Raw genomic sequence first — 21,895 nt, forward strand, 5'->3', positions numbered from 1 at the left:
AACCGAGGCACTTAAACACTCTGCAGGTACAGCTCTAAAAACCTTCACAAACTGAAGCAGGCTGGGGATCAACCCCTTCCCGGCTGGCGGTGATGGACACTGCGCCGCTCCCGCTCCGGCCCAGGGCGAGCACGGTACGGGCAGAGCGGGGGAGCCTCCCTGTCCGCGGGAGCCGCAGCCCACAAACAAACACCGCCCGCCCGCACCGCCCTCGGCCCGCCCAAGCCCCGCGCACGCGCAGCCGCTCAACGGGCCGGCACGGGCACGTGACCGGGGAGAGCGCGGGGCGGGGCCGCCCCGGCGGCGGCGCAGAGGGGAGGGGGAGGAGGCGGATCCATCATGGCGTCGATGCAGGTGAGGCGTCTGCGGCGGAGCCCGGGGGCAGCGCTGGGGCCGGGCGCTGGCGGCGGGGGAAGACCGGAGCGGCCGTTCTTTCGGCCGCTTGCCTGCGTGGCGCTGCGCGAAGAGCGGCGCGGAGGGAGAAACCGCCCGGGCAGAAGTTGAGGGCGTCGAGGTCCCGGGTGGCGGGGCCGGGGAGGGCAGGTGGCGGCGGGGAAGGGCCGGGATGGAGGTGAGACGCGCAGAGGTGTGAGGGGCGAGGCTGGGACCCGGACGGCGGCGGGCGGGGCGGGCGCGGGGGGAGGCACCGGGCCCGGGGCGCGGGGGAAGAGGCGCCTCAGGGAGGCGTCTGGCAGCGATGCCGCCGCTTCACGGGCGGGCGAGGGAAGGGCGAGGGGATCCCTGTCCCCCGGGACTTGGGGGGGCCGCAGCTTCCCTGGGCGCCGTGGCAATGTGTATCGCACCGTGCGGGGTGGGCGGTCAGCGGGACCCTCCTTCCCTGTGGCATCGTGGGGACTGTCACCAATAGCTCCGAGTTGCTGAGGTTCCGGCGCTGTAATTCCCCGCACAAGGGGGACAGGGACAGGCGTGTCCTGCTCCGAGCCGCGTGTTGCCCGTGGGGCTCTCTTTCTCTCCGTAAAATGAGGTTGCGCTGTGGTGTCAGCTCTGTGGACAGGGAGCGTCTGGCTTTCTCGGCCGGATGGTATTGCTGTAGGTACAGTAGGATGGAAGATCCTGCTGCCTGACAGGTATTTCCAGCTGAATTATTCATTCATACCGGCTCTGAAGGGGTTCTGAAATAGGGGCTGCAGAAATTGCTCTGGTAGAATGGATCACTTTCACTGTGCGCTGCTCTGAGTGGGTGGTGCATTATTATGACTGGGGCAGGAAAAGAGATTTCTACGTTTTGTGGCAGTGGCCCCTGTCTCTTCTTAATTAACCAGCAACTTCTCTACTTTTCCTTGGATATTTATAGTTTTCCATTTTGTTTTTATATTTGGATCATCTAGATCTCCTTTCCTCTCATTTTGGTCCAGTATAGCTCACATTTTTTGTCACTAGTAATAGAACAGCACAGAAAGAGTGTACAAAATGAGTGAAATTTGTTTAATTTTCCTAATCACCTGGATTTAGTATAGCCAAAAATAGTTAAAATGTTAAATTGAATTGTCTGGGATAAAAATTATTCTCCTGAAGTTTAGAAGCATAACTCCCCCTCCCCCCCATTCCATGGTGTGTCTTTCAGAGTTACTGAAATGAAACGAGATCAAGAAATTGAACATACTGTACAGAATGTTCTTTTAGCAGTAGCTTAGGCAGGTAGTCTGATGTGTCTTAGTTTTATTAGCTCTATCTGACAAATGCATTTTTGCAATGCTCTTCTTCTAATAGGCAGACTTTTACAAGCTCAGCTGCAAAATAGAGGCTGTAGTTTATTAAGAAGTGTCTTTTATAAAACTGTGAACAGTAGGGAAATGGCAGCTGTGAACCAGGAAAGAGGCACTTTTTAAAAGGACTTGGTAAAGCTGTGCTGTGTCGCTGTCTCTGGCCTAGTAAATGACCTTCTACAGCCTGCCTCACCCTAAATCCTGTTGCTCCTTCTGTAAAGGGGAAAAAATGGTTACATATTAAACGAGGTTGAGGATACATGAATGACAAATGTTGCCTAAATGTCAGATGTGTGTAGGGTAATACTTGCTTCCTGAAATTACAGCCGTGTTAAACCTGATGTTGTAATTGCTTTCATTTTAGAAATACAAGCTGTAAGATGACACTTTTTGTTTTCTTACGTGATGTTCTGTTGTCTTTTGATAAGAGATTCAAGGACATTTATGGAGGTTTTTTTGTCTATATGTGGCTAATTGCACGATGCTCTCCTATCTTCAGTAAACTACTAATTTAATAATGTAGTTTAGCATGTTGGAAAGGACTTGTAAACAGGAAGCATCAATGAAAATTTAGTAAGTGAACTATTAAGTTTATAGTGGACATTCTCCCAGGTCTGTAAGAATTCAGGATCTTGAAATCTGTCAATTAACATTTAAGTGTTCAGTGTGAAAAAATGTATTACAAAGGAAACTGGTAGCTATAATTTTAAGTGGGTTTTTTTTTGGTTCAGAATAATTTATTATAATTATTGCTATCTTCTAAGTTGCCTGACACAACAAAGAGATGTTCTTTTAGTGATTAAGTATAGTCTTTTTAAATACTGTGTTTACCTGAAATGTTTGTGTAACTCATTGCTGTCTCAGACTGTACCAGTGGTTTGACACTGTACTATTATGGATTTTATTGTTAAAAATGATACATTGCACAGAGTAAGTTCTAGTTACTTAAACTGCTGTAATTTTATACAACAGTGTATGATACCCCAGGTTAATTACATTTTATTTTAACAGATCCACTGAAGTCTCAGATTAAGTTACCAGAGTTATCTAATTAGCCTGCTCTTAGTCTACAGTGAAGCTTTGAAACTTGTAACAAATTGTCTCTTTTTGCTAATGGCTCTGTGCATGGACCTGAACAGTTACTGCAGTTCAGTGGAAGGATAGTAACTTGTGACTTTGAGCCTTTGTGTGTATCATTTACATTACAGTGATTTTTGTCTGTGTGGACAGTCTTTAATGGGAGTTTTCTGCCACCCCTTTTTTTCTGTGGTAATAGAAGCCAATGCTTATGAGGTCTTGTGTTTTGTTTTCTAACCACAGTGTTGTTGCTAATTTGCTGTTGCTGGACTGGTTTAAACCTGGTTTGCATAAGTTTTTGCAAATCATATATTTTCTTAAAAAAAGCTAACTTACCCCAGACAAGCCTTTAAAGGAAAGAACACTTATTTTCAAGAATTTTTTCCAGAAAAAGCCCAAACTTGTGCAAAGTTCTCCTGGATAAAAACACAGAAATATTCTGAAAAGGTACAAGTAATGTAGAACAAGGGAAGACAATGGGTTTGCTCTAGAAAATTCTGATATAGAATCTTTAGTAATCTGAGTCCTTTAAAGGCAAATGCTGGAGAAATAGTAAACAGTTCTCAGAACAGCTGGAAATGCAGGACTTGTCTTATGAATGGAAGAGCAAGTAAAAATAGAATAAGGAAGTTCAGTTAAAAATGTACAGAAAATACATCATTGCTGTACCAAGTGTTAAATTATTAAAGCCTTTCCCTCAATGTTCAGATATGAACTATTTACATCATAAACTTGAAAGATTGACTTTATTAGTAATAATGACATCTTAATTACTATGATCTCCCTTTCACTTCTTTTTAGTTTAAATGCTACAAACCCTGGATTTATTTGTGAAATTGTGAGAATATTTAGAGGGATGATTTTAGGTTTTTTTATCACCAGAATAACTTCTCATATATTCTGTAAAGTTAGGCACATAAGATTTGTACTTGTAGGTATTTACATCTGATTGAATGCAGAGCTAATGTGATTAATGACACAAACAACCTCAGTAAAGAGTGTAGGATGTTGTCTTTCACTGTGCTTCTGTGTTATGCCTTGAAAACTGCTGTGGCTGTGGTGGGCTACCATCAAATTACCTGCACGCAACAAAATAAAGTGCTACTTGAAAAATTTTGTTCCATCAATAGAATTTTTTTTGAAAATATGTGTCTAAGCAGCTGTTTCATAAAATAACTGTCTGAGATGGCAATGCGAATTCATGGCCAATTTGAGATCCCAGTGAACTTGTATCACAGAATGCAAGCTGGTAACAATACGAAAACTTCCTGCAAATTTCACCCCAATATTTTCAGTCAGTGGGGTGGGGGTTGAGGTAAATATTTACAGGCCACTGAAATCTCCAGAAAAACCACATACACTCTTGGTTACACTTCCTTCTATTCTTTACCTGTGCTTCTAGTGTTAGTGGAAGTTCTGTGTTTCCAGCTGTTCTCAGAACAATTACTTATTGTGCAATCTTTGCTCAACATTGGCAGTGTTTTTATTTAATGATTTGGCAATAATTTGTTCTTATTTAAAAGCTTTGTCCAGAAAAAATGTATTAAACTATTTTTATGGTGTGTTCCAAAAAAATGCCCCAACCTTAAGTGAGGGAAGCTTTCAGTGAATTGGAACTTGGATGGTTATGCACATTGGTTCTGTACTGTTAAATGTCATAGTACGGGATGCTATTTGTATTTTTTCAAAAAAGAAAAAAAGAAAATGGGTGCGTACTGTAGCTATATAACCAATTCTGGGATATTAACAGAATAAAATTATTGGTAGTTAATAAAGTATTTAGTAGTTCCATTGGTAAAATGCTGTTGAGGATAAAAATTTCAGTAATTATTTAAACTGAGAAATGTGAGTACCTTAACTGAAACCGGAATGAGTAGACAGTAAAAATAATTTCTTCTGTCCACTAAGAGATTTTTAGTCCTTTACATAACCTTTGGTAATCAGTCTGTACTGATGTGTGCTATATTAGCTTTGGTATGTAACCATGCTAGAGTGAAGTAAGATAAATACAAAACTTTTAGTAATTTTACCAAGATAAGTTAATTTAATCTTGGGAGTTTATTAATAAAGTTTTGTCTTTAATATCAATTGAAGTTTAACATTTATAGTCTTCATTCAATAAAGATAAATAAAATAGAAGTTATGGCTTTAGGCCCTAAGGAGTTTCATTTGCTTGTTTTTGTATCTGCCTGTGTAAATAGAATTTTGGGAAATACTTTGTTGTGCAGCAGCTGCAGTATTTTTGAGCTAGGATGGAAGAATTCACTTCAGAGAAAGAAAGCAGTAGTAGAAAAGCTTATTGAAACAAGTGTCCCCTGAGTACTATCAGCAGCTCTTCCTTACAAATAGACCAACTGTACAGCTAAAATGGAAAAAACCATGGATGCTTTCAACCTGTCATGTTGAACACACGTTCATATGTGTATGATTTCAATCAGGAAAATAAAGTAGACAAGTGTTTGTTGTAAAGAAGAGTAATTCTGATTGATTACGAATATTTTTTGCTCTGAGTTTTATAGTATCTTGTGTTTAGGCCTAGCTATTCAAGTTCTGAGAAGAGAAAAATATAACACAATACATTTGCAAGAGCCAGGGAATGTTGTCTTGTTAAGCTGCTCCCTTGGAAGGCTCTGTGGGTTTGTCATTAATAAGCTAAAGCAGCTTAGCTCAAACAATGTGCAAAACTCGGTGATCAAGTACTTTCTTTAATTGTTTGCTCCAGTTCTACCAAGCAAAGAGTTTTAGACTAAAGGATCTTCACTATATATTGTACAGGTATAGGCCATACTGGCGACTACGCCCAGAGACTGAGGTTAAATTACCCCTATTCATGTGAAAGAGAGAAGGCACAACTCCCAGTGAATTCACCCACGGTTACGGCTGTGTGCAACCGGCGTAAAAGCCTTCAAATCATTAGATCATGTCTCTCACACAGCCTTGGTTTACAACTGAGAGATGAGCGTTCAAGCAGATTACAGGCTAAAATTTCCACTAGGGCAGAGGGGAAGAGGATGACGAAATTCTTTTACTCAGTACTTGGAGCCAGAAATGTTGTGTGTCTTGCATGGCTTTGAAGTAGTGAAGGACTGTGACAGAACTGTCAGCTGGATATATAGTTTTTGTCTTTTGAAGGTAGGAAGAGATAGTATTATCTATTCACTGAAACCTGTTACAACTTCATTTACTGAAAGCAAATGAAAATAAATAGGTTAAAGGCTTTAAATAAAAAGAGCCAGTAAGCAACATTTTGTGATCAATGAAGGTCACGTAACATATCTTCTGCCTGCTTTTGATAGTTGAAGGCTTTCAAAAGGTGTTCTGGAATTTGTTCGAGCCTTTGCCGTTGTTTGCGTTGTTTGTTGTTTTTTTTTTTTTTTTTGTTGTTGTTTTTACTTTGCTTTGTTCAAAAATGTGTTCTGGAATCTGTGCAAGCCTTTGCAGTTTAGTTTTTTGTTCACTTATTTTTCCTCAGGTGACCTTAATTACTGGCATGAAAAACAGGTATCAGTCAGAGATGGCAGGGAAAGAAGAGAGAGAACCTTATAATTTACCTTCCTAAAAGCAATAGTAATGTGTTAGTAAAGGAAAGACAGAAGTTAGTGGTGGTAAGTCAGGAATTGTGAGATGCCTCATTTTTGCTAATTAATGATCTCATTGAGGACACCAGCTATTCATCCTTTCATACACAGTACTAGAAAATTATGGTTTCTCCTTGGGTGATTACAAATACAAAGTTTTTTGTAATCTTTTTTAATTCAACTTAATTAAAAGCACTGCTTAATCAGCTTCAAGAAGAAAATCTGTATATGTGTCAGTAAATGATGATAATAGTTTAGTAGAGCATAGCAAATATTGTCCCTAAAAGTCTGCTGGAATAAAATGCTTCATAGAATTTGATGTCACTTGTTCATATTGATTTATTTATTTCTTCTTCATTTGGAATTGGTGGCCAGTAATAAGAAACCTAAATCCATTCGGTTTCTTTGACCCTTCTTAAGTTAAAAACTCTCCCCCTGTCATATTTAGGTGCATGGATTGAATGAGTATTTAAATCTTGTTGCTGTTTGCTACTTCAAATGTTTTACCTCTTTTTCTCTCTAAAATGCTCTTTGTCAAAATAGAGCACTTTATCGTGGTTACCAACTATTGGAATGTTTTTATAAGGATGAGAAATTCGCTGGTAAACATATGGTTGACCTCATTGTGCCTGCCTTTGTTATTTTCTTAAATTAATTTTTTTAACTGAAGCAATTCAAATAGTGGCAGAATCTTTTCTTTAAAAGATAAAATTATCTGTGGTTGACTTTTTATTACTGTGTGAGGCTTGTGCTGGGCGTTGGTACATTTAAAGACTCCATTTACAAAGCAGATGACTCGCTGTCAGTTTCATCTTATCCTGTAATAGTGGATTCCACTTAATTTGTTTTCAAATGACAGGTTCATTGTAAAAAAATTGATTATCTGGCAAAAAGCTTTTCAGACTGTGAAGTACAGAATGTTTCCTTTGTGTGTGTATAGTTATTGTGATTTATCTTTAATTATACTGTAGTTACGATTTCAGGTTGATCTTGTCTGTTAGTGAGTTTAAGTCAAGTGTATTGTTCTATTTTAAAGAGGACTGTTGCTTTGACCTTTCAGTCAAATATTTTAGAATATCTTGGAGCATATGAAGATAATATTCTGTTATCAAACTGAGAAATCAGCAATCTTTCCTCCCACCACCCTCAATTCATAACTGGATTTTTTAAATTTTTAAATGCTCAGAAGAACAAAAGATGAGTGATAGGAACTTAGATAAAAAAGATTCATGCATTGCCATTTGGTTCCTTTAAAATGAGAACAATGTGTAAAATTCTTGACGTTTAGATCTTGAAGTCAGGATTGGTCTGAGGAAATAACATTAGAAATCAGTTGCCAGATGTTAACATGTTTTATTAGAAATGAGGAGGAGACTAATCTGCTTCTGCATTCTCAGTATAGATTGAAAACCTGCTATTCAGCCAAAAATAGATAAAACTGAAAAACAATTCTTTGAGCTAAAATCCCAGTATTACTTTTTAATAAGGACAGAGTATTTTGTGGAGCTGTTTTGTTATGCATCTTGCTGAAGCTTTAATTGACCACATCCAGATGATTATCCATCTTTCCTTCTCTGTGCCTTGACTAAAGCTTGCTAGAACAACTTTGATAGGAAGAATTCAGGCAGGATTGTGATAATCAAGTATCTGGATGGTTCGTGTGTTTGAGAGTCTGGAGCAAATGATCTCACCTGAATTATGGGATATAATCTGCATGGGCTTTCTTGAATGACCTGGTTGACTGGGAAATAAAGGGGTTTTTATTTGTAGGAAGTGTCATTCTCTAGATTACTTAAATAGCGAGATGGAGTGTAGCAGGTGACTTTTTCTTAAATGACACCATTGTTAGTCTTTATGTTGTTTCTCTTCTGTTTGACAACTTTTTGGTATTTTAATTAGAGAGTAATGTGCAGTGAGTTCCTGGAATACTTCAACTGTTTAAAATATGTTGGATTTTTTCTTCTGTAGATGAGTTTAGTTTGAAAAGCATAACTATCTACCTGGTGTTTAGATCTTCATATTCTGGATTTGAGGCACTTGTCAGTAAATAACGTGTGAATGGAAGAAACTGAAATACTGAAAATAGAGTTCTAGTGGTCATACGCTCTCAGGCTAGTAGCTGGTACTAACAGTGAAGCTTTGCTTATGAGTCAACATGGCGGTGTTGTACAACACTGTCATTGCAGCCTGTTTGCAGCTTCTGTTCTGCGACAAGCTTGCTGTTTGTCTCTGTACTGTGACTGTCTCCTGCATGTAAAAACTTATCCAAAACAGAAAGGATGTTTTTTGTGAAACATTTTATAACTTGAATGTGGGAGGAGGTGACAGGCTGTAGCTCATAAGCAAAATGTAAATTCTTTGTCAGGATGTTATCATATTACTGACTGTGTTTTGGTGCTAACAGAGTTTGGGCCCATTTAAATTTTTGGATGTGGAAGAGAGTTTTTGTAGTTACAGAAGAAATACTGTTAGGTCTCCCTAGGGTACAACAGCTTTACCAATATATATATACACCAAAATAGAAGAATGGAGGCCCTGTGGGATTAATATTTACCTTCTAACTATTTATGAGTTAGTTTTCTTCTTCTTTGATCTTTGAGCCAGATTAAGATTTGAGTTTACAGTGTCCAGGTCATTTCTTAAAACGAAGAGAAGGGAGTTTGAGTGCATAGAAATAGGAGGTTTGTAACACAATACAAGTGCAAATGTTTTGGTCCTGCATGCTTCCTAGTCTGTGAAGCTGCTATTCCAACTTTGTTTCCTCATATCATCATGATACTGCCTTATTGGACATGACTAGTTGAGTTCTTGCCGGTTCAGGTGAAATGGCCATCACATTTCAGTTAAATTGCCCACCACATCTTGTTTTAATGGTGAAATAAGGTGTGGCAATGAAACATTTTCTCCAGCAGAAGTGAAAGGAATCTGCTTGTCCATTTGCCACTTTTTGCTGTGTTTGTATGTTTCTACTCTGCTGATAATTTTGTTTTTCTCCTAGCTATTTTCTACCAAGTTCTTACCACTTCCCTTAATATATCATGTCTTTTGTGAATCTGCTTTGGGGTCCTTCTTGCTTTATTTCTCTATGAAAAGGAAGATCACTGAAATAGGTTGTTTGTAGGTAAGGTATTTGACTAAGATAGCTCATAATTTAGTTGACTCATTTAAGATATTGCTGATTTAAGACACTGCACATTTTGTGCTGCATTTCTTGAAACACCAAAAAGTGAAGTATTGAAGAATTGCAATTTTATTTTCTTTGTATTATTTATGTTTTCAAAGTTTGTAATTTCAACTCATAAGAAATAATAATACAGGAGTATGGGCATACATTCAAACTTGATTGGATTAATGTGTTAATATTTTGCTGCTAATCAACAGCCAATATACCACTGTATGTACACTTTTCCCACTCCAATTATGAAGAATAAAATGTTACCTGAAGCAACACTTACTGGTTGGCCTAGGTGCTGTCAGCTGTATGTATGTAAGGTATACTTGGTATTGACCCCTCTAACTTCACTGTAGACATGTTTTTGTTTGCCCTTAGCTCTGTTAAAGTTTAACTCTCCGTGCTCCACTTTTTCAAGGGAGGGGCAAAGCTGTTGTAAGAGTTCTGGCAATGGGCTTAGAACTGACATTATGATACTTCTTTTTAAAGGTGTTGAGAAAGGTAATTTTCACATGCCTACAAGAGCTAGGGAGGTTTTCATGGTGGGTAAAGAAGATACTTTTGCATTGTGAGGGATTGTGGTTAAACTCTGTTGTTCTGTCTGTCCATGGGCATCCTTTGTTTATGATAGAATCAGAAAAAAAAAATCCCTGTTTTTGGGCAATGTGATGGTGAGGATTCTATGTATGCTTTAGGAATATAGGTTATTGACACCTGAGATAGCTAACAGGGACACAGAGACCAGTGAAATTATTTTGTATCTGTTAAAAAGCATTTATGTGCTATAATATCCAGCTCAGTCATACAAGTGAACGACTGAGGGCTGGTTTTGAAATACTAGTATTGAAAACCTGTAAATTTCTTCCAGTCCTATATTGCTGCCCCCTCTCCCTTTTCACGTGTTGCATCTTTTTTACGTGCAGGCCCTGCCTGCTTCTTAATGTGATTCAAGGAGAATCAACTGAAGTGGGAATTCAGCTGTGGCATTTGAGATGTTACCTCTGCAATTCCAGAGGTGACCAAGTAAGATATGTGCCAGTTTGGAGAAAGAGGAGTGTGTATTTTTGCTAGAAGCTGCTGGCTTCAGACATACGTTTAACCTGAACCGTGGCAGACAGTAAGTGCTGTCTGTCAGGACAGAAATGATAGAGGTAGTTGTGAGCTGTCTGGGGAGCTGTCAGGAATTTTACTCCAGCTGATTTTTTGTTCTTTTTTCCATATGCTGTAAGAAGTCTTACGAGTTTGATACCTTAGAAAATCTGTGGAGGATCATTGAAGGAGTTGCACAAATCCTGTTCGACAGAATTAGCAATAGGATACAAACCATTGCTATGTCAGTCATGTCTCAAATACTTGAATAAACTTCTTTTGGAAGTGATGCTTGGATCAGTGTTAAGCTGTGTTCTTTGATTTCATCCCTGATTCATCCTTTCCTGTAGAGATAGATATAAGTAAGGAATAAGTAATTTTGATTTCAAAAACTTCCACTTGAAAATACTTCTACAAACTACTGGTTACGTCACTCCTTTGCATTTTGCATGTGATTATTCCTTTAGTGGAAGAACTGTGCTGTTAACCAGTCTTGGATTTCTGATATTCTTACTTAGCTGTTCTGTTTCCTTCTAGATTGTGAAAGTTTTTATCAATTTAATACATTTTAGTTCTGGTTTACTTTAAAGTTGTGTTACAAGAATGTTTAAGTATAAAATTCTCTCTCAAAAATGAGGAGAATGTCAAAGTTAGATTATCTATGCGTCCTTCATGTATTCCCCTATAAATCTGCAGTCTGCTTTCTTCAAGTCCTTCCTAACAGAAAGTGGACAAGCAGGAAGGTTCTTCTATATGAAATCCTTTGATGGATTAGTAGAAACATTGAAGAGAGTGTCTTGTGATGTGAAAAGGACAGTAAAGCAAGCACAGCTCACAAGAGAATATCAATGTATGGAAAACATCTGTTTGGGGGTTGTTTTAGGCATGAATAGCTACATTAGCTTCTATTTTGACTTGAAGGAGTTGGTTGAGAGGCTGAAAGCAACTTGAGTGTGATTAAAAAAGTATTCCTCATTCATGGTAAGGAAAAAGCTGAAAGCAGTTGCAGAATTGACTTTAGTTAGGCACGTCTTAATATAGCTGGAGTGTTGAAGGGCTACAGGTTTTTAGAGAAAAATAATAATGTCTGATATCAAGCTGTTTCAATATGGAAAAAAATAAGAATAATCGTAAAAGTCAATGTGTCACCATGAGGGCCTGTTCAGTGGCATGAAGATTGAGGAAGCTTTGTATAGAAAAGTGAAACTAAGTAATTCCTGTTAAAAGGATAAGCATATAAGAGTGAAATCTACTCACGATTCATTGTTTTGAATTGGTGTGTTTGAAAAGCATTAAAAGATGTTCTTATAAATCATTAGAAAGATGAGGAAAGGGATGTGCCTGTAAATAGGAAAGCAAAGCAAAGAATAGGTGACAAATACTTGAATTGATGACAAAGCATGCCAAACAAAAAGGGCAGATTCAATGTCTTTTAGACACTGGATATTATGTCAGTAATTAACATTTAGCTGTCTGGGTTGGTGGCTTTTTAAAAGTATTTACACAACTGAATCTTTTTTTTTTTTTTTTTTTTTGACAATTCTATTGAGTGAGTTTCCAGATGATAAATATTACTTTTGTTTTTCTACTACCATGTGAAAGTTTGACTTCTGGAAATCGCTGGACCAAATAGTCTTTGATACCTATAGCAAACAATCAACAATTAGCAAAGACTATTAGCCAAACGTATTTAAGGAAAAAAATCACATTGAATTAACATGATTTTCTCCTTGTATTGGGCTGTAGCTGTTGTGAAGGAGGAGCAGTAGCTATATTTTGACTGTGCAAAAATTTTCCACGTATCTTGATGTGACATTTGATAAGCACACAACGAAAATGTGGTATCAATCATGGGGACTCTGTTTTTTCTGAAGCCATAAAGACCACAAGTTATCAAAGTTGCAGTTGGTTGTTTAGACTGCATGTCTGATTGAGAGAGGATGTTTGGTTCTTTTGAAGAGTGAACCAGCCAAAGGGTATTTTGAGGGCAGTCTGCGTTGCATTTAAAGTGTTTACTTGAGTAGAGATTGGGAAAAGTCACATCTGACTTGAACTAAATAAAAGAACACTTTCACGTCCATGAAGCCAAAGAGAAGTAATTTGGCCACAATTCATTCAACCCACCTAGATCTCTTACTGTAAAGAAAATTCTTCCAGTTGTAAAGGCAAGAGATAAAGTGATGTGAAAAAATGTTAAAGGCTTTTAGCACAACCTCCTTTTATGTTAGGAAGATGGAGAGTGTCTTTAAATCCTAACTTTATAAGATTCTACGAATAAGAGTTAAAATTGTCTGACAAGTGTTAACCTGTTATATTTTGTCCTCCTATGTATATTGCTGCTAATTTTCTAGAATGTTTGTGAAAACAAAACCAAGAATTCTACACTTATGGCTGTCAAATATAAGAAAAGCTTACCCACTGAAACATGCAGCAGTAGGAAAGCCTTGATGCTGAAAATGCTTGATTTGAGAATCTTGCAGTTGCCATGTGTCTTTTGTAGGTATTGTGTATGAGCTTGATATACCAGAGTCAAGTTTTTTCAAAGTACATTTGAGTCTTGAAGCTGAGTGGGTGTTTAGACTGTGTTGCTGTAAGAAAATTATTGTCCTTTGTAACCTTTTTGGTCAGCAAATACTATTCAACACTGAAGAGAAATTAATTTCAAGTTTTTAAATTCAAACTTCAGATGTTTTCTGAATTACTGTGATAACGAGGAACTCGGTTTCCTAATTAAACTGTATGAATCTGGTCTTTAAGGGCTTCATTTAAGAGCTTTTTTTTGTAACTAGATTAGTCTCCTGATAATCCAGTTTCTGTATTAATGAGACACAGCAAAAGACAAATTATTTTAAGAAAGAGAGAAAAAAAATAGTCCTTCATAATATCTGTGGAAAATATCTTCAAGTTTTCTGAATATCCCTAGGTGCATGTTAGGCTGTCTGTACAAGCATCGAGCCAGCAGCTCGAGGAAGGTGATTCTTCTCCTCCTATCTGGTACTTGAGAGCACATCTGGAGTTCTGTGCAGTACAGAACAGACATTGGGATTCTGCTGTGAATCCGGCAGATGATGGGCAGGATGGCTGGGGCAGAACTGTGTGACCTCTAAGGAGAGTGGGTTTCTTCAGCTGTAAGAAGAGAAGGCAAATGAGAGATCTTGCTGATGCCTGCAACAAAATAATAGGAAGATATGAGGGGTAACAGAGCTACTCTGGGAAGACAAAGGGCAAGAGATACAAATTGGAACATGAGGTATTTTGGTAAGATACAAAAGAAACATTTTATACCATGGTTAGTGAAACACTGGAATGCATTGACCAGAGAAGTTGATTTTAAGATTATTTTCTAAATGTTACTTATTCTCTCTCTTAAAACGTTTTGTTTTGTTTTGTTTTTTTTTACTGTTTGAAGGATTTCTGGTTAGTAGGCACTTTGTGCCCTCTGCAGCTTTGTTCCAGTTTCTATGGAGTGCTCTCATGTTCTGGAAGGGTCTATAAGCAGCTCTTTGTTATTCTGTACAGAAATAATTGAGTTGATATTTGATTAAAAAAACCCCAGATTTTGAAGATGTGCGGTAAAGGCCTGTTAAAGATACTCAGATATGTTCATCGGATCAGGAACTATTAACTTCTATGGTGTGGAATAGTAGAGTGTTTTTAAAATATAGAGTATATTTTATTATTCCAGCTGGGGGAAAAAAACCCCGACAAATAATGGGCTTAATCACATCTTAAATGTGTGTCTGTTGGTCCAACAGAAGTAATTATCTTCATATATAAACTAACTTCTGTCTCTAGTGGCAAGATTAATACTTAGGCAATCTTTAAAAGCATTTTTCCACTTGAACTGTTTAACACTTTCAGACTTTCTGTCATTTTATTACAAGATGCTTCTTTTGGTCTTTAATATCAAAGCAAATTATCCAGATTGTCAGTATAGCTGGAGATAAGAAAAATGAAGTTCACTGCCATTACTAATAGCAGTTGTTGCTCTTCTGTTTGGAATAATTCTAGGGTGAGAACCTATTTATTTGGGAGGGAGCAGTGCTGAGATACATAAAATCCATCAAGGTGTAATATAATGGAATACAGGTTCTTTAGGCAGGCATAGGGTTAGGGAGGTTCCTGTAAAGAAATAATGCCTTTTGCTGAAATTTGGTTTTGTTTGGGATATTGCTCTGAATCAAGAACAAATCCAGAAGAGTTGTATGTTTCTTCACCTCTAAATCCCTTCCTTCCCTATCCAGTGAGGAGCTGTGTCTAGGAATTTACCATTAATCAAAATTGCACTGGAGTTTCCTATGCTTAATAGATAATCATGGTCAGTTTTTTTTGTGGAGTCCCTTATTTCAATGTGATAAATTTATTTGCTCTAAACTGTTTTCATTGTAACACTGAGAGTGTTAGTCTTGCTTTTCTGGGTTATTGAGTTTCTGTAACTTAATAGATAACGCATTCATTTTCTACTGAACATGCTCTTTTCAGCTTTATATGGGAATGGCATAGATTTTTTTTTTTTCTTGTATTGATATTTCCACTGAGAGCTGCAAATAGAGGTCAGATGGAACTGATTAGAGAATGGTGTGGATTTGAAGGGACTGTAAAGATAATTTCATTCCAGCCCCCCCTGGATGTGACTCTCCAGCAAGTTACTTATCCACTGAACAGTCCACTCATCAAATCCATCTCTCTCCAACCTAGAGAGAAAGATCTTGTAGGGGACCATGCCCAAGTTTTATCAGAAGTCCAGATAAATGACATCTGTAGCCCTTCCCTTGTCCACTGGTGAGTCACTCCATTGTAGAAGGTCACTGGGTTGGTCAGGCAGGACTTGGCTTCAGTGAAGCCGTGGTGGCTGTTCTGAATCCTTCTCTGTCTTGCATGTTTCATAGTACAGCTTCTTGGAGGATGTGTCCCATGAACTTCCCAGTCACAGAGGTGAGACTGACAGGCTTCAGTGTCCTCCTTTTTACCCTTTTTCCAGTCAGCTGGGTCTTCACCTGACTGCCATGACTTTTCAAATATGGAAAGTGGCTTGGCACCTAAATCTGCCAATTCCTCTCAGGAGTCTGGAATGCAGCTTGTTGGGTCCCAGAGATTTGTTTATATTCAGGTTCCTCAAGTAGTCATGAACCTGAACTTTACTTAAAGTGGGAGGGACTTCATTGCCTCCTCCTGTCCATCCACTTGAGTGGTGTGGGAAGAGTGGTTGCCATTGGAGACTGAGGCAAAAAAACCCCAATCCTGTTGTTGAGTTCTGTGGCCTTCTGCTCATCAGTTTTTTCCAGTTGTCCAGGAGTTTTTATGGATGGGAGGAGTTACACCTTCTTTGGCTTTCTTTTTCTGGCTTACATTGATACTTATTTTGAATTGGCTAACTGGGAAATAATACTTTCTTTAAAAATATTATTTGTTTGATGTGACAAATTTGACCCAAAGTGTAAATAGTATTTCTTGCTATTTCTCTGGGATATGTTTTGTGAATTTTTTTTTTTTGAATTGCAAACAATGAGAAGTAGCACGTTGTCTGTATGTATTATTTATGCTGAATGGACAGGCCCTCATGTCAGTGTCAGCAAATGTTTTAGGATCAGAGGAACAGAGCACTTCAGTAGTACTCTGTTATTCAAGTATATATATTTACTTTTGCTGATGGCTTTTTTGTTTAGAAAGGACCATAAACATAGTATGTGAGAACCAAAAACCTATGAAACAGGATATTTTTGCACTTGTGTTATGGAAAAAATCATGACTGAGTCTGTGTGAGACAGAAAAGGTGGTTTCTGGAGAAAGGGCCAAGGGTGCAAGCTTGAAATTAGGTAATATTATAACTGTTGGTAATTTGAAATTTTTTCAGGATCAGAACAGACAAAATTTTATCTCTTCATATTGCTGTCAGACACTGATAGCTCAATGTTTCTGATTTCAATTAAATTCTAAAATGTGTCTTAGGCTTCTTTTTATAAAGACCAAGTTGTATAGTTGGTCTACATGTATATGTAAATGGATCTACTGAATGATTTGCTGTTCTTATATACATATGTTCTTTGCTATTTTGTAGCCAATGTTTCCAAATCTCCTCTTTAGGTGAGTTTGAATTTCAGTTGTCAAACGTTCTCATCTCTGAACTTTTAAAATATTTCTCTACGTGATAAAGTGTACACAGGTTGATTGCCTTTGAGGCTTGTTTGATGGTGGTCTGGGGAAGAGCCAGAAAGAAAATTGATTTCAAAACATCTCTGCCATTCAAATTAAGGATTTATAAAATGGTTTTGCAACTTTGCTCCTTTGCATTTTAATTCATATAATGGTGTTGGAAACACTGTTAGTGTTTTCTTAATCTGAGGAGAAAGAAGAAGGTAAACACTAGGATTCTAACCTGATTTGTTAACGTGTGAGCAATGTATACAGCTTATGAAAATGTTAGCATTGGATTTTCAGTTTGTTTGTTATATCTCAGTGCCAGGTAGGAACTTTCAATATAGAATCCCAAGGAAGTTTTTATGGCTGCTTGATAGAGACAGAAAGTTATTTCAGTACTTTCAGAATGTAAGTTGGGAATGTATAAGGGCCTTTTCTTTGCGAGTTGTGTGGTTGAATTTATTGTAGTCTGATTTCAAATATATTTGATGGGATGCTGAATCATTTCTGTGTTGACAAATCAACACTTTATTTTCCCCTGGAAATTTTTTAAAGTTCTACTAGGCACTGGAAAACAGCTACAAGTGTGTGATAAACTTGTGTTTTAAAAAAATCAGATATTGAATGAAAATGAGGTACTGAATCCCCAGACCATATATTTTTATTCCTTTGGAGTATAAAATAATTTTGACTGGTAATGAGGTTGACGTGAACTTGTAGATAGTAACCTTAAAATTGTTGGCAAGAAAAAAAGGACAGTAGAAATGAGAAAGCCTTGAACTTTTTATCATCTAGATGGCTTACAAATGACAAAAACATATTGTGTAACTTTATATGGAGAAAATTGACTCTGAGAGCAGTGCCAATGACAGCGCAGAGGCTGCATTTCCCTTGCTCAGTAGATTGTAAGAAACTGTTCTGGTGGTTGTTACAGAAACACCTTCTTGCAGTGACTGATTTATCTCTGTCAAAATAGGCAAGAATTGCCTGAGCTACTACCATAACACTTTAATAAGTGCTATGACTCTGTGGGTTCTAAGATGCAGTTAGTGTAAAGTTTTTAATTTGTGTTGTGCAATCCAAATAGTTTTGGTTTAGTTTTCTGTTCTGTCCTCTGGGATGACTTAAAACAAGGCAAAGGCTTGCACAGATGCCAAATGGAAATGTCTTAGGTTACGTAAAGTCTTGAGATTTAATTATAAATCTAATGATGTTGTGTAAATATGAAATGTTTGCTGCTAGGAGTGGAGCTCTTACAGATGTTTTTGTTATACAACAAATTAATTTATACCTCTGTAGTTTGTAACGCAACAGCTATTCCCTTTGCAGTGTTGCAAATGTAGGTGCCACTGTATTTTACCCAAAAAGTAAGTTTAAAGCTTGTCACTTATTTTGCCTATGTCTTTTCAGTTGAATTTCTAGGAGCAAAATCATCCTTCTTTCTCACCTTTCAATTTAATTTTGTTTTTAAATTGTCAAGTAAAACTCCTTTTACCTTTCAAACATTGATGAAATGTACTTAAGTGTGCATGTTTATTGTTGAACTTTATTTAGTATTTCAAATATTCCATACAATTTCTTTATAGAAACGATTACAAAAAGAACTATTGGCATTTCAAAATGATCCACCTCCAGGAATGACTCTAGATGAAAAGAGTGTACAAAATTCAATTACACAGTAAGTATATATACTGTTTTATTTCTGCTATCATGCTGAAAAGACTAAGTAATGAGCAGTTCTCTTCACACTTCCACCACTTACTCCAAATAGCATTGTGAATTTTGCTTTTAGTCTAGGCAATGATACACTGTTCTCCTTGGTAAAGATATTGCCATAATGTGTTGGACACTTTCAGAAACAGGGTAGTGAATTTACTAAATTTTTATTAGGCATTTTACTGTCTAACAAACTGTCAATTAGTAAAAGATTCTGCATATTTTAGAATAAAATAATTTAATTATCTTTCATAGCTACTAATGTCCAAAACTCTTCTAGATTTATTGAAATAGTAGCTGTTTTAGAGTTCTTTGACATTTGAATAGAATGTATGTCATAGTTGTTAATTTTCATTACCTTCTTTCTCTAAGGCAAGTGGAGAAAACTTCTTAAAAACCAAAGTTTGGGCTTGTTTGTACCCAAACAAGTCTGGGTACACTTGTTTGCATTTTTTTTCCTGCCTTGGCTTTCTCAGTGATTTGTGAAAAGGGAAGAGAAACATGGTAAAATATTCTGTGTCTATTGAAATGGACAGGGGTTGTTCTTGGTATTAATCTATTTTTTAATTGATGGAAATTCAAAAGATTCAGGCTGACATTTTTTTCTCATAACTTTCTTAGTTTCATTTTAGAGAAATGTTAAAAATTGAGCATATGTAAACATCAATGAGAGTATGATCTCAGACTATAAGTTCTGGACTATGTTATTGATTGATTGATGGAGCAGCTTAAACACAGAGCTGAATTTTGATGTTTTCATGTCTGCATTTTGGGTAGTGGCATTCAGACCATGTTATATGAGGCTTTTCTGAGACTCATATATACTGTTATATACGTATAGCATGAGTTAAACACTCGCTGCTTTTTAAATTACACTGGCCTTTGTGATAATTCAGATGAATATGACTAAAACTGAAATAGCAGTTTTTAGTTTTCTGCAAAAATGAGTCAGTCTAATATTGTAAGTGGTATCCACTTATTTTAACAAAAAAGTATTAAATCAAAGTTTAGAGCAGATTGCAAAGGATATCTGTTTCCAGAGTACTACCTCATTATAATTCTGCCCTGTACAACTTTTATACCTTTCAATACCTTGCACATAAAATCTTCCTATTTACTGTCATGCTACATTTTGAAACTGTTGCCGTTTTAGAAGCCTCTTGTCAAAAGTAAAATGATATTTTTTCTCTTTGAGGGATTTGGTATCAGCATGTTTTGAGTTCATTAATCAAGTTACAGCTCGAATCGGTTGTGTTAAAAATTTGTCTAGCAATACTTGCTTGGGTTTTAAAGATGTCAAATAAAATAATTGGATCTCATGATGTAACTGGGTCATTTAAAACATTGAGCAATCTTTTATTTTAAATATACAAGGATTAGAAATTTGAGAAAGCTAAACTGTAAAGCACACAGGAAATATGGGTTCTACTGATTCCTTGACCATAAAAGGAGCAATGTCCAGGAAGTTATCTTCTACTTAGTAAAGTAAACTATTTAAAAAACTTGAAAGCTGAAGTTCTGGATTGCAAGAACAAATAAATCAAAAGAGTATTGCTGGACTGTGTGTATAAATGTAAAAGCAAAAGGCATAAGAAGTGGTCTGGAGTGCAGATAGATTAAATCGAAGGCATCTTCACAAAGGTAAAATATGAAATGTACTTCATCAGCCTTCACTGTATTGCCACTGTGCTACTGTTGAAGATGCATTCCTCTTGAAGGGTGTGAGAGCTTGCAGTTTTTCTCAAAAAATGCCAAAACACAAAGCACAACAACAATAATAAAACCAGAAAAAAAAAACCACCAAAGAGTGACAGAGGGGTAAGTAAAAAATGTGCATGGCTTAAATACAGTGGGAGAGTCTTACAGGAGGATCATCAGAGCTGCCAGCTGGAGATATCAACTTTTCTGAGTACACTGCTGGTCTGCAAAATCTCAGCTGCTTTCCTTGAGTTGATGTAAACCATATCTGAGTATTTTTGTAGTCTCTTTACCTTTTTGTGTTGCTTAGCTCTGTAAAACTCAATCAAATTTAAAAAACCAAAAATGGGAAATTGATGCTGCAAAGGATGGTATTAATTGGTCAATAGAACTGTAAAATCATGGAAGTTAAATAGCAGAATGTTGCTGTATGTCTCAAACAATATGCAAAGCATCTGCTTTTAGCTGTACTAGAAAAACCACAATGGAAACCCAACAGCAATAAAACCCCCACCTGCAACATCACCACCCTCTTCCCCAGCAACTCCGACTAACTCCGGTCAGTTACTTTAATGGTATTATGGTGGAAGCAGAAGAAGCAGAGGGAAAAGAATATTGATATGTTGCGTTATCTTCATTAGAGATTCAAATTATCCTGGTTTTGGATTTTGTTTTAATTTGCTGGGACCTTTTCATTTTTATACTATTAACTTTTTCATTTTTGGTTCCATTACCTGCAAGATACCATTTAATTTCTGAGTTTTTTACAAATATAAGTACAAGATGAGCTTTGCCCTTTCCCCTTGGTTACAGATTTTATTTTAATTAACTGTATTGATTTTTCCTTGACAGAGAAGTAAAATAACCCAAAAGAGAATGTGTACTAGTTTGTTTCTTTCCAAACCTTTTAAGTTTTCAAGCAGGGTTTTTTTTTCAGCTTTGTTGTCTCACATTAGCAGCCATTTCTTGGGAACTGACAAGTCTGTGTATAGTTCAAGTCATAATTACATTTACAATTTGCATCACTGTGTCAGTGCCTGTATGCAAAACACCAAGTTTGTTTCTTTTAAATACAGGCTTGATGTATTATTCACCTTTGTGATTGTTGCAGTGTTAGAAGAGAAGTTAGATGGTCTGGCTGTGATTGATATTTGATTTGATTAGTCCAGTGCTCCAGGAGTACAAGTATTAATTTGTCAGTCCACAATGTTAACTGCTTTTTCCCCTATTCCTTAGGTGGATTGTAGACATGGAAGGTGCTCCAGGAACACTCTATGAAGGGGAAAAATTTCAGCTTTTATTTAAGTTTAGTAGTCGATATCCTTTTGATTCGCCTCAGGTAACTGCTGCCTTCTTTCTCTCTTCCTGCTACCTTCAGGTTACAGCTGTATGACTTGTGCTGAGTGCTGTATTGTCCACATAGCCTAATGTCAGCTTCGCTTACTTTAATTTATATTAAACACATTGTGCAGGTGCCTTTTCTTTACAAATGATTCTGCAGTGAAGTATAGGACTTTGATGTCTGCTTGAACAGATGAAATTAGTGTGACCTGGAGGCTTCTTTGATGTTGATATTCATGTCATAAAATACAGGGTAAAGTAGGAAGATCCATCCCCTTTACTGTGATGCAGGAGCCAAGTAAACAATAAACTTCATCCCTTCTTACTTTCAACATATTTTTTTCTGGTTGATTTTTAAG

At 37.2% G+C, this 21,895-nt stretch overlaps 1 protein-coding gene across 2 annotated transcripts in view; it reads left to right on the top strand.

Annotated features, from left to right (window-relative positions):
* Positions 1 to 326: 326 nt before the first annotated feature.
* The window catches only part of UBE2W (ubiquitin conjugating enzyme E2 W), a 32,359-nt gene continuing 10,790 nt past the window's right edge, over positions 327 to 21,895 (top strand). For both annotated transcript variants that reach the window (XM_084216900.1, XM_084216899.1), the window contains exons 1-3: positions 327 to 354; positions 18,368 to 18,459; positions 21,432 to 21,534. In XM_084216900.1, coding sequence (XP_084073026.1) covers positions 340 to 354; positions 18,368 to 18,459; positions 21,432 to 21,534 — 210 coding nt within the window. In that variant the 5' untranslated portion in view covers positions 327 to 339. The remainder of the gene's footprint in view (positions 355 to 18,367; positions 18,460 to 21,431; positions 21,535 to 21,895) is intronic.

The sequence above is a fragment of the Fringilla coelebs genome, assembly GCF_963513975.1.
Source record: "Fringilla coelebs genome assembly, chromosome: 1".
Classification (NCBI taxonomy): Eukaryota; Metazoa; Chordata; class Aves; order Passeriformes; family Fringillidae; genus Fringilla; species Fringilla coelebs.